This window comes from Indicator indicator, chromosome 14 (genome assembly GCF_027791375.1).
Source record: "Indicator indicator isolate 239-I01 chromosome 14, UM_Iind_1.1, whole genome shotgun sequence".
Taxonomy (NCBI): domain Eukaryota; kingdom Metazoa; phylum Chordata; class Aves; order Piciformes; family Indicatoridae; genus Indicator; species Indicator indicator.
In genome coordinates, this window is record NC_072023.1 from 17,081,895 (window position 1) to 17,094,088 (window position 12,194).

A 12,194-nucleotide genomic window follows, 5' to 3' on the forward strand; every position below is an offset into this window, starting at 1 on the left:
AAGGGACACCTGCTTTACCAAATGAATCCTAATGCCCTTTAAAGCATCTGGGTGAAAGATGATTAATGTCAAATATGTCCCTGAAATATCCAATATATTCTAAGCGCATTTGCTATGGAATGTGTTGTCCTGCTGAAAACCTTTTCAGAAAAGGAGGAAAATAAGTCCTTTTTGTTCATGTAAGCTGAAGATAAGTCTATGGTGTTTGGTGAGAAGTAAAGAACAGTAAAAGTGCCTTGGAGAAGACAGAGGAGCTGTGTAAATGGCCAAGTCAGGCTAACAAAGACCTGCTGCTGCCCCGTGGGTTTCTGTATCTCATTCTGCAGCTTTGTATCAGGGTAAAACCCCTCAGAGCTCAGCGCTTTGGGAATCTGACCTGGTTTAAGATTTCATTCGGTGAATTTTGGATGTAAGCCGCAGCTCAGAAGATCAATTACTTGGTTTCGTTCTCTTATTATTCCTGAGGGTGCATTCGCAATGTAATTAATTTTTATGTAGGGTTCTTCCATCCCTCTATTGACACTTGCCTAGTAAAAGTATCTGCCTGCTAGATTCATGTCTTCACTTAGCTTTAATCTTATGGCTGAGATCCATCTCCATTCATAGTAAAGATGTCTAAAAGCACTCTCTTTAAATCTTGGGCAGAGAAAAAGCCTCCATGGAAACAGAGGGTAGAGGGGAGTGGGGAAATAAGGGCTTGACCTCCAATAGGCAAGCTATTCAGACATAATCCCAGAATATTTGCATAGGATCTTTTTTTTGTAGCTTTGCTCATAGAAGTGTCATCTTTCCCAATGAGTATCTTATTCTTTGGTAGCACAGCCACAGAGGCTTCATTTAGTTGGGTCCTGGTAAAATAAATGTATACTTCAGATGTAATAATTCACATAAATAGAATTAACGTGGGCTGCAAAGTGGTGCTGCTTGCTGGTGTGTCCTTGGCTGGTCTGGAAGGTGATATGAAATTTTTGTAGTGGCATGTGTGGGATCTGCAAGTCTCAGGAGAACAGGAGTGGGCAGGAGGTTTCATTTACTCATGAAATCGTTGCTGTCTAGTTGGTCCCTAGCTTTACTGAGATCTGAAATGTCACAGGCTAGATCAGACAACTTATATCTTCTGCATATGTGTGGTTTTACTTTTTTTGTCTGGATCACCCTGGGGAAATAGGACTGTTTAGCAGAGGAGCCAAATTCAGTGTCTGAGTGTCTGTTCTAAAACTTTTCTTTGTATTTCAGGCAAACTTGTGCTTTGTAGACATTGATAGCCATTTCATCGAACTGCCAGAGGAATTTCCCCAGTTCCCCAACAAGCTGGAGTTTATCCAGGAAATCTCTGAGGTTCTCCTGCAGTTTGGGATCCCACCTGAGGGTAACCTACACTGCAGCGACAGTGCCACCAAACTCAAGAACTTGGTTCTTAGCGACTTGGTGAATGACAAGAAGAATGGGAACATCCCTGGCAATGCCCTCAACATGTATGAGCTGCTGAAAGGCAATGAGACAATCGCCCGCCTGCAAGCCCTCACCAAAAGAACCGGTGTGATGATGGAAAAAATGGCCATCACAGCTCCCCTCACAGAGAAGGAGAAGGATGGGAAATTGCCATGTGAGGAAATGGAGCTGAGGGACTACAAACTGAATGTGCAGCTTCGTGAGGTTTTTGCCAACCGCTTCACGCAGATGTTTGCAGACTATGAGGCTTTCGTCATTCAGGCTGCTCCTGACATGGAGTCGTGGCTGACAAACAGGGAACAAATGCAAAACTTTGACAAAGTAAAGATAGCCATCTATTCATTTTTTCATCTGAAAGTGCTTTTGGGAGGGAGAGAGAATAGCTATATTATGTATATATAGCCTCTGTATATATAGGTACTCTTTAATCCGCTGTTCTTCATCTGCCTCACCAAGAGATTTGTCTGTTTCGATTACACAGGGCCAGATCGCCTGTCAAAGTAAATTGGTGCAGATCCACTGAGCTGGGCAGAGCTGTCCTGACTTGTACAAGCCAGGCTGGCAGGTTTCTGCCCAGCTGATGGCGCTTCTCTTGTGGGTTTGGTGGAGGGGTAGTAATGGAAAGTGACTTTTATCTTTCTTTTTTGTTTGCCGAGAGGACAGGTGCACACACAAGACAAAAAACAAATCCAGCCTCTTGTTTCCTGATCTCACAGCAGAGTGTTTTCTTTATGGGTGGTGGTGTTCTGTAGAAGGTTATCACATTGTTAAGGCAGAAGAGTACTGTTATGATTTCCCAGTAGTGTATACATGAGAGTAAAAAAGGAAGCTGAGATTAGAAATGGGGACATAAGTAGTCTGTAAGCCAGAAAAAAAGAATGAGAAACGTTTGAAAGTGACTGCAAAGTAGATAGCACTCATAGCCATTGGGTTTTTCAGGTACAAGTCCTTTTCCAAGGAGAGTGTTACAAAGGTAAACAGTCAGGAACAGACTAAATATTGATTTGAGTCAATTTTTCATGTAAGAAAAAAAAATGCTGCCATGCCTTTTATTGGTCTTGTTTATATTCAGGTAACAAACAGCACAGCATTCAAAAGGAGGGGGTTGTTTAGGCTATCTACACTATTACTGCAATAATAGAACAAACTTCTATGGTTGGGGTTTTCAGAGCTCAGACTTAGACACAAACTCAGTTTTGCTTGGAATGTAATAATTGGCTGTCCTACTTAGCTTCACAACAGAACATTAGCCCAAGAGCATTGTGCACCTCTTGATATGTGTGACACCTTAATAATTTCTCACAGTCACGACCAAAGAGATGGCCCATGAGCTAACCTCCTTTGTAGTTGTATCCTGCCCTCCCTGAGAGGTGTTCTTTTGTTGGGGAAGCTTTGTCCCAAGCCTTCCCATTGGCTGCTGTATCAGTTCTCTGCCTCAGGACTGCTCACAGTGTATGTGAACGTGGCACTAACTAGCTGTTCTGTGTTTCAGGCTTCCTTCCTTTCGGACCAACCCGAGCCTTACCTCCCATTCCTTTCACACTTCATCGAAACACAGATGTTTGCAACCTTCATAGACAATAAGATAATCTCCCAGTGGGAAGAGAAGGACCCTTTTCTGCGAGTTTTTGACTCCCGAATCGAGAAATTAAGGCTATATAATGTAAGAGCCCCTGCACTGCGGACATCCAACTATCAGAAATGCAGCACTTTGAAAGAAGCAGGTATGTCCAGACAGGCTAGTAAAATATTCAGAAGTACAATGTCAACCACAAAGAAATGTAGGTCCTCGGTCATCTGAGCATTACAGCTGGTGACAAAGCCCCAGAGCTACCTGAGAAGGACTCAGCGGTGTCCTTATTTTCCCCAGGCAAAACTTTCACCGTGCTTTTAAACACCAAAACCAGCATGAGCCTTTATTTTCCCTTCAAGTTCTTATAGGCTGGTGCCTTTAATAAACACAAACCAAACCATGGAGCTGGGCTTGCTCTTTCCTATTTCATGCAGCCCCTGTTCCATCATGAGGAGAGCTTCACGGTAGTGGTGGGAAACAGTGCCAGCCACACCAAAGAGCCAAGTTCTGGTGTCTCCTCCACTGGCCTTTGTCTTTCCCTTCCCATAAAAAGGCCTTTATTTACCTTATGCCATTTGGTTAGAGCAGCAGGCAACGCCACACAGGTTTACGTCCTCAGCATATTTAGCACCTTCAGCTGCTCAGTGTTAATGAACACTGTGCTGTGTACTGAAGACTTGGATTTATTTCCATTACAGTCACAGGGTGTATTTTCAAATTATACTTGAGTTGCTTACTGTGCAAGTATGTATTTAATTTCCAAGACTCTTAAATTTGTTGAGACATATATTAATGAACTGGGGCAAGAATATTTCTTGTGGGTTTTTTGGTTGAATTCCGTCAGAGTATTTTACCTGCTACAAATGTGGCAGAAATAGCAATCCTCTATCTGCTTAACTTCTGTTTCAAATCAATTCTAATCTGCAGGTCGCCTGTCCATTCAGCGTCTAGTTTTGGTAGATATTGTGGCACCGGAGCCTCATTTTCTGTCTTGTGAAAAGCAGCAAACTGATAGTAATGCCAACTTTCCTTCATACTTAACATTCACAATATATGTGACCCTAGCACTGATCCAGCACCTATTTGTTTAACCTCCTGGTTTTGGAATCCTTCAAACCCTCTGACCCCACACTACCCAGTCCTTTTCTCCAAAATAAAATCATATGCAGTGACTTTTATTTTTTTTAAGGGGGGGAGAAAAACCCTGCTCTTTCTAATGATAATGTATGTAAATCGTGTGACAGTTTCTTTTCTGTCACAGTTTTATAAAATAGGAAATGAGTTATGTGTTGTTCTTGACAAATGGAAAATTGAGTTACCTTCCATGTTTTGAATATTTATTTGCTAGTCGTGATATGCTGAAAAGAACATGCTTGCCCTTTAATGGATGGGCTATAAAGAGCTGAATATTCAAACTGCCAATTAAATGCTGATTTCCCACACACACCTCCTTTCCCCTCTCCTTTGCAGTGCATCTGACTCAATGTTGAGAGGGTGGCAGATTTTATTTTCTTTCTGCTCAAGAGTTGAGATGAATTCCTCACATTCTCGAAGCAAACCAACATAACTATGTTAATCTCAGTGAAGCTGAGATTCCTGGAGAGCCCTCTCTGGTCTTGCTGTAGCCTCCTCTGTTTCCAAGCATCTGTTCATCTTCTTGATGCTTCTCAGGCGTTTGCCATGCTTTTTGACAGCCTGTCATCCAGTAATGGCATATCTAATTTCAAAAGGAGGATCGCTGTAGGTGCCAAATGTTTGCAAAACTCGGGTATAAAAAAAACTGTAAAACTGACACATCTGCCCAGGGAAACATGTCTGGGGCTAAGCAAAGTATACAACCCCGCAGAGAATTGCAGCTGGCCTCAGAGGTCTCCATCCTCCTGAAGGAGCATTAAAGTCAAACAAAAGAAAGATCACAGTGCTCTTTGCCAATTCATAACCCATCTTGTAGGCTCCTCTAAATACCTGCTTGCTTAACTGTTAACTCATTTGTGTTACTTAGTTGTGTTGGGTGAAGAAACTAAAAGCAAAATAACAAAATAACAGCTATTTCCTCACTTCTGGCAGATTTCTGGCTCTATAGTCATTATTTAACTCTTTAGAGTGTTCTCAGGAGTCAGAGCATGACCACGTCTGTTCTGGAGCATGTGTCTCCAGGTGGTTTGCTAACATGGTTGTTCACCTGTGACTCATTTTCAGCCCAATCCATCGAGCAGCGGCTGATGAAGATTGACCACACAGCTATCCACCCCCATTTACTTGATATGAAGATAGGCCAAGGGAAATACGAGCAAGGATTTTTCCCAAAGCTGCAATCAGATGTCTTGGCAACAGGACCCACCAATAACAAGTAAGCACAGGTTGTACTTTCTGGATTTGAAAGCAGGTTTCTCACAGGAAAGATCCACATCACAGCAGTCCTAATTTTGGATGGCTTCCAACCAGTCTAATGAACTTTAGCCACTGTTGCCATTTGTGGTTTGTATAGGCTGTGATTTTTAAGTCAAAGCCATGGTTTGGGTTATATCAGAAAGCATTAGCTCTGGTTTTGGGTAGATTCCTCAGCAGTGATTTCTGTTGGATGCTAGATCATGTGTCTTCTCATGTTTTTAGTTTTATCATTCCATAATAAATTTAGATTTTGTTTCCTCACAGTTTTACGCTAAATTTGTAGACTTCACCTCATCATGCAGATGAAATCAGTTCTTACTTTGTACCCCTCCTTATCTTGTTACTACATGAGCCAAAGATTTTTATATCTCTTACTTAGTTTTCTCTATTGGAAACTAATCACTTTTTAATAACCTGCTAGGAATAAAACTTGCAAATGATACAATAACATATCTGTAAGCATTGAGTGTTTAAACAATTCTTTAAAAGAAATTAAAAAACCCACACACTGAAAACAAACAAAAAACCCAAACCCAACCAACCAGAGAGGTGCATATTTCAAAGTCCTTTTGTTTGCAGTCTTCTTGCAAACAATATGGGTAATGGTCCCTTGAGGAATGGAGGATTTCTTCATCTTGTGGGATGCTGTGTTTAGCAGTCTGCTTCTTATCCTTATGGTGGGTTTCAGTTTTACAGTGTCAGCAATGGTGTGAGCATACCCAGCTCACCCATTTGCATACCCAGTTGCATGTATCTTCTGGCTCTAATGCAGAATCTTAGTGAGAGCCTTCTGTTAGGTTAGCTTAGTACCTATTTTAAAACATGACTTTTTACTCCTGGAGTGATAAATTTAATTTAGATAACTGGGTTTGGTCTTCAAATTGTAGCATGTTTCAGGATTTGTAAGTACCAAAATCCTATTACTTACCACAAAGCAGTGTCTAAGTGACAAACGTTTGGAATTTATCCAGTTGTATATTGCCAAAAAGGGTTGTAATTGGAAAATTTCAAGACCATCTGTTTATATCTTTCTGCTTCCTGACTTTCTATGTGAGCAGCAGAGGACTCTCTCTCTCATTTAAGACATGTAATTCTGCTGAATTTACACCCACATGTAAAACAGATAGCCTTTTCATGCTCTTTGCAAAACCAGCATAATTCTCTTGGACACAAAATCAATTGAGGTATAGACTTTTCATTAATTTGAATTTCCCAGTGTATGCTTCTTGGAGATACATTATACTTGCACACTGGATTGGACCTTCTTGTATGGGGGTCAGGGAAGACAGCATTTCAGCTCTACTTTCCCAGGCATTTCGATGTAGCTATTCTGTGTGTTCAGAAGATCTGGCTATGTAAGCCAGAATTATTTTTGCAGGCTTCAGTTTTACATAGTAGATTTAGTCCTCAGAAAAAAGTACAAAAATCATTCCAATGTTACAGTCAGTAGCAAGTACTCCAATTCAAAGCTGTTTTCATGAAAATTTGGTCTCACTGGCCAGCAGTCAAATTTGTGTTGCTTTCTTTTCTGGGCAGATAAACTAGCAAATACATAAGTAGAGCTCAAAATGCTATCTAGCTGTTCCTGTAAGCAAGCAGCTCACTGAAGGCATCTCTGTCAGTTACTGGACTGCTAGGTATATAATGCCTTGTATCTAAATTAGAAATACAGTGCAAAGAACAAACACTTGGTTTTAGTTCTAAATCATATGACATGTTATCCCAGAAAACAACACTACCTAGGCAGCAAAAATTGTATTTGGGAGAGGAGGTGTGTAGCTCTTGCTTGCTAGGCATGGAGAGCAAGGCTTGGGGACAGTGTGAGGGTTGACAGTCATACTGAATCACTTACACCTTAAACACCGCTGGAAACAAATGCTGATCACATTACCATGTGTAAGTGTTAAAACACCAAATTCTGTCATACAAATGAAGTCTAAATAAGGTTTCATCTGCCAGCCTGCAGCCATGCACAGCACCATGCTTTGCCCCTTTGTCATTCTTCTGCCTCCTTCCACTTCCCCTCAGGACGTCTTTTAAAAGACTGGACAAGGGGGTGAACCTGTGCTGGGGTGAACCTGTGCTCCTCTGGCCTCAGCCAGCATCACTCTGCCTACTGCTTTCTCTAGTCTGCTTGGTCTTTTATGAGCTGAGAAAGCAACTCCTCTTATATTTGCTCTTATTCTTACAAACATTCAGACTGCAGGTGCATGCTTGATGTCCTAGAATCATCTAGGTTGGAAAAAGCCTTAAAAATCATTAAGTACAATTGTTAACCTAGCACTGCCCACCACTAAATAATGTTCCTGGACAGTGTCATTTGGGCTGCTACTTACCTCTTCCCTGTGGTGGTCAGGAAATTGTGATTTGCTCAGCTAAGCAAAATCTTCACTAAAAGTAACTCCAGACTTCAATTTACTAAAGATAAATGAAAAGTTTAAAACCAACCAAACAAAAAACAAACCAACCCAAAACCCCATGCCATGAAAACCAAACACCAAGAAGCATAAACAAACAAACAGAAAAAGCAAACAACAAATTCCCACTGTGATAAAATCAGAGAATAAGCTCCTAGGTATCTTTTCTCTAATCATCTTTTTGATCAAAACTGACAGAACATGGAAAGACATTAATTGCAAAATACACAGATCTAAACTTAAGCAAAAGATGATAACTATTGTATCCAAACTATTTCTACAAGTTAAAAGGCATAGTATTCTTCTGTAAAGAAAAGAGCAATTCATCCCAGCTCACAGCAATTGAAAAAAAAAACAAACCAAATAAACCAAAAAAAACCCTACTTACTTCTGTTCTCTTTCTGATCTGGCAACAATGTCCCACTTGAGGAACTTGTGCAGAGGATCACAGAATTATTTTGGTTGGAAAAGATCATCAAGTCCAACCATTGACCTAACACCACCATTGCCATTAAACCATATTGCAAAGTGCCACATTTACACATTTTTTGAACACTTCAGGGACAGCGACTCCCCCACCTCCCTGGGCAGCCTACTCCAGCTCCTAATATCCAGTCTAAACCTCCTCTGGTGCAATTTCAGACCATTTCCTTTCTTTCTGTCACTTGATACTAGGGAGAAGAGACCGACCCCCACCTCACTGCAACCATCTTTCAGATAGTTGCAGAGAGCAAAGAAGTTTCCCCTCAGCCTTCTCTTCTCCAGACTAATGTGCTGGTTTGAGGCCAGCCAGAACATCTCTTGCCCTGAAAGGGACAAAAGAATGACACACGCAAACGGATTGGAGAGTGATGGAAAGTTTAAGTGGAAAAGCGATTGGTGAAAAATACAGAAAAAAGCTACAAAGCATAGTGGAAAAGAACATCCCAAAGCATACAGAGCCCCCCACACAGTACTCAGAGGTTTCCCAATCCTTCCCTCCTCCCACCTGAGGGTCTACCCAATCCCTCAGGGCTCTTCCTTCCCCCCCCCCACCCCCTCCCACTGCTAGGCAAGTCTCAGGCTGGCCAGGTCTCAGACTGCCCCCCCCCCCATTCTCCTCCTGGCATTAGGCCTAATCAGGCCTAAGAGGCCTGAGATACGCCCCCCCCCGGCATTACCCGATAAGAGAGAGCATCTCCCATGGGAGCAGAGATGGAAGAAAGAGCAAGAGAATGACTCTGCAGATGGCTTTATAGGGCGCAGGATTTATGGGTAGAAATACGCCGTTTCCTGTGTCCACCCCTATTGGGTGGGCACCCAGGACACCAGAGGTGTATCTCATGCAGCAGTGGCAGGGGGCACCCAGCCTAAACTGCCACAACTAAGAATCCCAGTTTCCTCAGCCACTTCTCACAAGACTTGTTCTCCAGGCCTTTCACCAGCTTTCTTGCCCATCTCTGGACCCACTCCAACACCTCAATGTCCCTCTTGCAGTGAGGGGCACAAAACTGAACACAGTTCAAGATGCTGCCTCAATACAGGGTCATTATCACTTCCCCTACTCTTGCTGGCCTTTGGTTCTTTCTGATGTAAGAAAACCTCCTGACCGTACAGAGAGCAGCTGCATCTTCCTCTGGATTCAAAAGTGGCCCTTCCACACTGCTCTAACCTTGTAAAGCAGTGACTTCTACAGAAATGTCCCAGGAGAAAATAGGCTGCAGTCCCTTAAGCAGTTTGTCTGTTATCCTAAAGAAGAGCCACAGTTTCCAGACTCCTCCTTTCTTTTCTCAGACCCCAGCACCACTCTGTGGTTTCTAAACACTCCCCTCTTGCTTCCTTCCCTGTGTGCATTTTCTGCTAGGCTTTTAAAATCATAACTGGGACTCCACTGGCTGATGCATTTACAATGATCCAAGAGAGGAATTTGAATGACAAAAAGCCAAGCTACATAAACACTTCATGGTTTTTGATTAGCTAATTGTTAAATTATGGTGAATATGCTTACAGTGCAAAATTACAACAATGAAACAAGCTGTGTTTTCAATCTAATTGATTACCTTGTAACTTAATTTGTACTAAGAAGCTTGATAAATGAGATTAAATGTTGCACAGGAGAACACTGATTGCACATCAAGCATGGGAATATATTTGCATTGTGGTAATTTGTAGTGAATGCTTGCAGAGAACAACTGAATTGAATTTTATTTTTTCTGAATTTCTGTTTGTTTTTAAAGGAGGATTTTGCTTTGGTGCACATTTACAAAATGGCTCAAATTATACTTGTTGCCTTTCCTTTTGTTTAGCCCTGGTTTTCTCACCTTTTTTCTGAGCCCTGCTTTGCTTCTTGCTTCCTTCCCTGACCAGCCTGTTTCCTCTTCCCAAGCCTGGCCACTTCTCTCTCCTGAGCCCTCTCACTTCTATCCCAGCTTACTGTGAGCTTCATGCTTTTGTCTGTCCCGTGTCCTCGTGGCCTACAGCAATCCCCAAAGGAAGGCACAGTCCAAGTCTTCAAGCACAGATCCTGCTATACTTGGCCTCCTAACCTCAGGCTTTAGCCGAGTGATGTGTTGCTCTTACCCATGAAGCAGATTTTAAAAGAAATTCTTTGCTTTCTCCAGGCATTTGTTCCTGTGCTGTCCTTTGCTGATCTCACCACTATGTCAATATTTGTTTATAAAAAATATGCATTGGGGGTGTATGAAATTGGCTCGTTTTTTTGTGCTGCAGTTTATGGCATGACTTGTGTGGGCACTGTACGGTGACCTCCATCAACTTGAAGTTGTGAACTGCCCACGGCTTATCAGCCTGGTGCTCTTGTTCTCTTCATTTTAAAATAGGACTACTGTTTGCTTATTCACAAACATGAACATTGGTTGAGCTTTTTAAAAAAACATAATTATTTTTAGATACATATATGTGTGTGTGTGTGTCTGTGTGTTTGTTAATTTATTTTTTGTATGGGAAATGTTCTGTCTCTTGTACCAAGTGCTTCATATCACAAAGGTTTTTTCTACCTGCCTGTCTGTCAGATACTGTTTTAAGGCTGACTGTCTTCAGTGAAGCTTTTTCTTTAAAAAAAAAATCAAGCCAATTGCATTGTCAAGTAGTATAGAGTAGCATCTCTGCAGTGCATCTAAATGAGTGAGAAATGAATCAGCAATGAGGTATCCACACACAATGCTGATGTTATTTCAGCTTTGTGAGCAGTAAACCTCACCATTTATGTATGAAAATTTGAAACGAGCAGCTACTATAGATTAGGTAATGTAATAGAGCAAACCACTAACAGATCCGATGAAAACGTTAACCACTTGTGTTCAAATACATTCATTTGCAAGAATAAAGTGTGACTGGCAGTCTGTGCTTGAAGATGGTTTCCAAAATAGGAACTGTGTCCTACTGGGACCTGAAACCTGATGGGCGAGTGTCCTGAATACTGATCCTCTGCTCAACTGCTGCAAGGTGGTAAAAGGGCAATTAACTTCTTTCAGCTAATATATGATTTTAAAATAGTTGTGCAGAGTTTAAATTCATAGCAAAAAATGTGTGTTGAATCCTTGCATCCTCTATTCTGTTTGCTCTTCCTTGAACAGTATTACTGTCTCAAGGGAGTTTGCAAGTTAAATACCACTTAGGACAGGGTTTTCTCAGGGCTTAAGGGATGATGCTGGCAAATCACTACTGCTGTTTCTTGAAGAAGATGGCAGCTGTGGGTACCACCCTTTCAGTCCCTTCTCTCTTTATAATCTGATGAGACAGCTGATCAGTGCAAGACCACTCTCTTGATGGCATTTCACTCATTTTTGTCCACCCCATCAGCAGTCAAAAAGCTTTTCTGTTCAGTCCTACAGAAGAGATGGAGAAGGTACCTTAGTCTCTATTTGAGTCTACACCCTCTTGCTATGGAGCAATGTGTGCAGAGCAAATTGACAGTGCAGAATCCCTGCCCTGTCAGCCCATCCATGATCAAGTAGAACTTGGGGGAGAGAGAGAGATGTATGTATGGTTGCAGTACAGTGTGGCCAGTCCTGACATGAGACTGCTATATTGCTAGGTTGGTTCCTCATAGAATCATAGAATCATAGAATCATAGAATCAAGAAGGCTGGAAGAGACTTCAAAGATCATCAAGTCCAACCTGTCACCCTAAACCTCATGACTATCTAAACCATGGCACCAAGTGCCACGTCCAATCCTCTCTTGAACACCTCTAGGGATGGTGACTCCACCACCTCCCTGGGCAGCCCATTCCAATGGCCAACCACTCTCTCTGTGAAGAACTTTCTCCTCACCTCCAGCCTAAACCTCCCCTGGCGCAGCTTGAGACTGTGTCCTCTTGTTCTGGTGCTGATTGCCTGGGAGAAGAGACCAACCCCCTCC

At 42.0% G+C, this 12,194-nt stretch overlaps 1 protein-coding gene across 4 annotated transcripts in view; it reads left to right on the forward strand.

Annotated features, from left to right (window-relative positions):
• Nucleotides 1–12,194, forward strand: part of DENND5B (DENN domain containing 5B) — a 105,788-nt gene that overhangs the window by 67,125 nt on the left and 26,469 nt on the right. For all 4 annotated transcript variants that reach the window (XM_054386547.1, XM_054386548.1, XM_054386550.1 and 1 more), the window contains 3 exons: nucleotides 1,237–1,773; nucleotides 2,945–3,176; nucleotides 5,225–5,375. In XM_054386547.1, coding sequence (XP_054242522.1) covers nucleotides 1,237–1,773; nucleotides 2,945–3,176; nucleotides 5,225–5,375 — 920 coding nt within the window. The remainder of the gene's footprint in view (nucleotides 1–1,236; nucleotides 1,774–2,944; nucleotides 3,177–5,224; nucleotides 5,376–12,194) is intronic.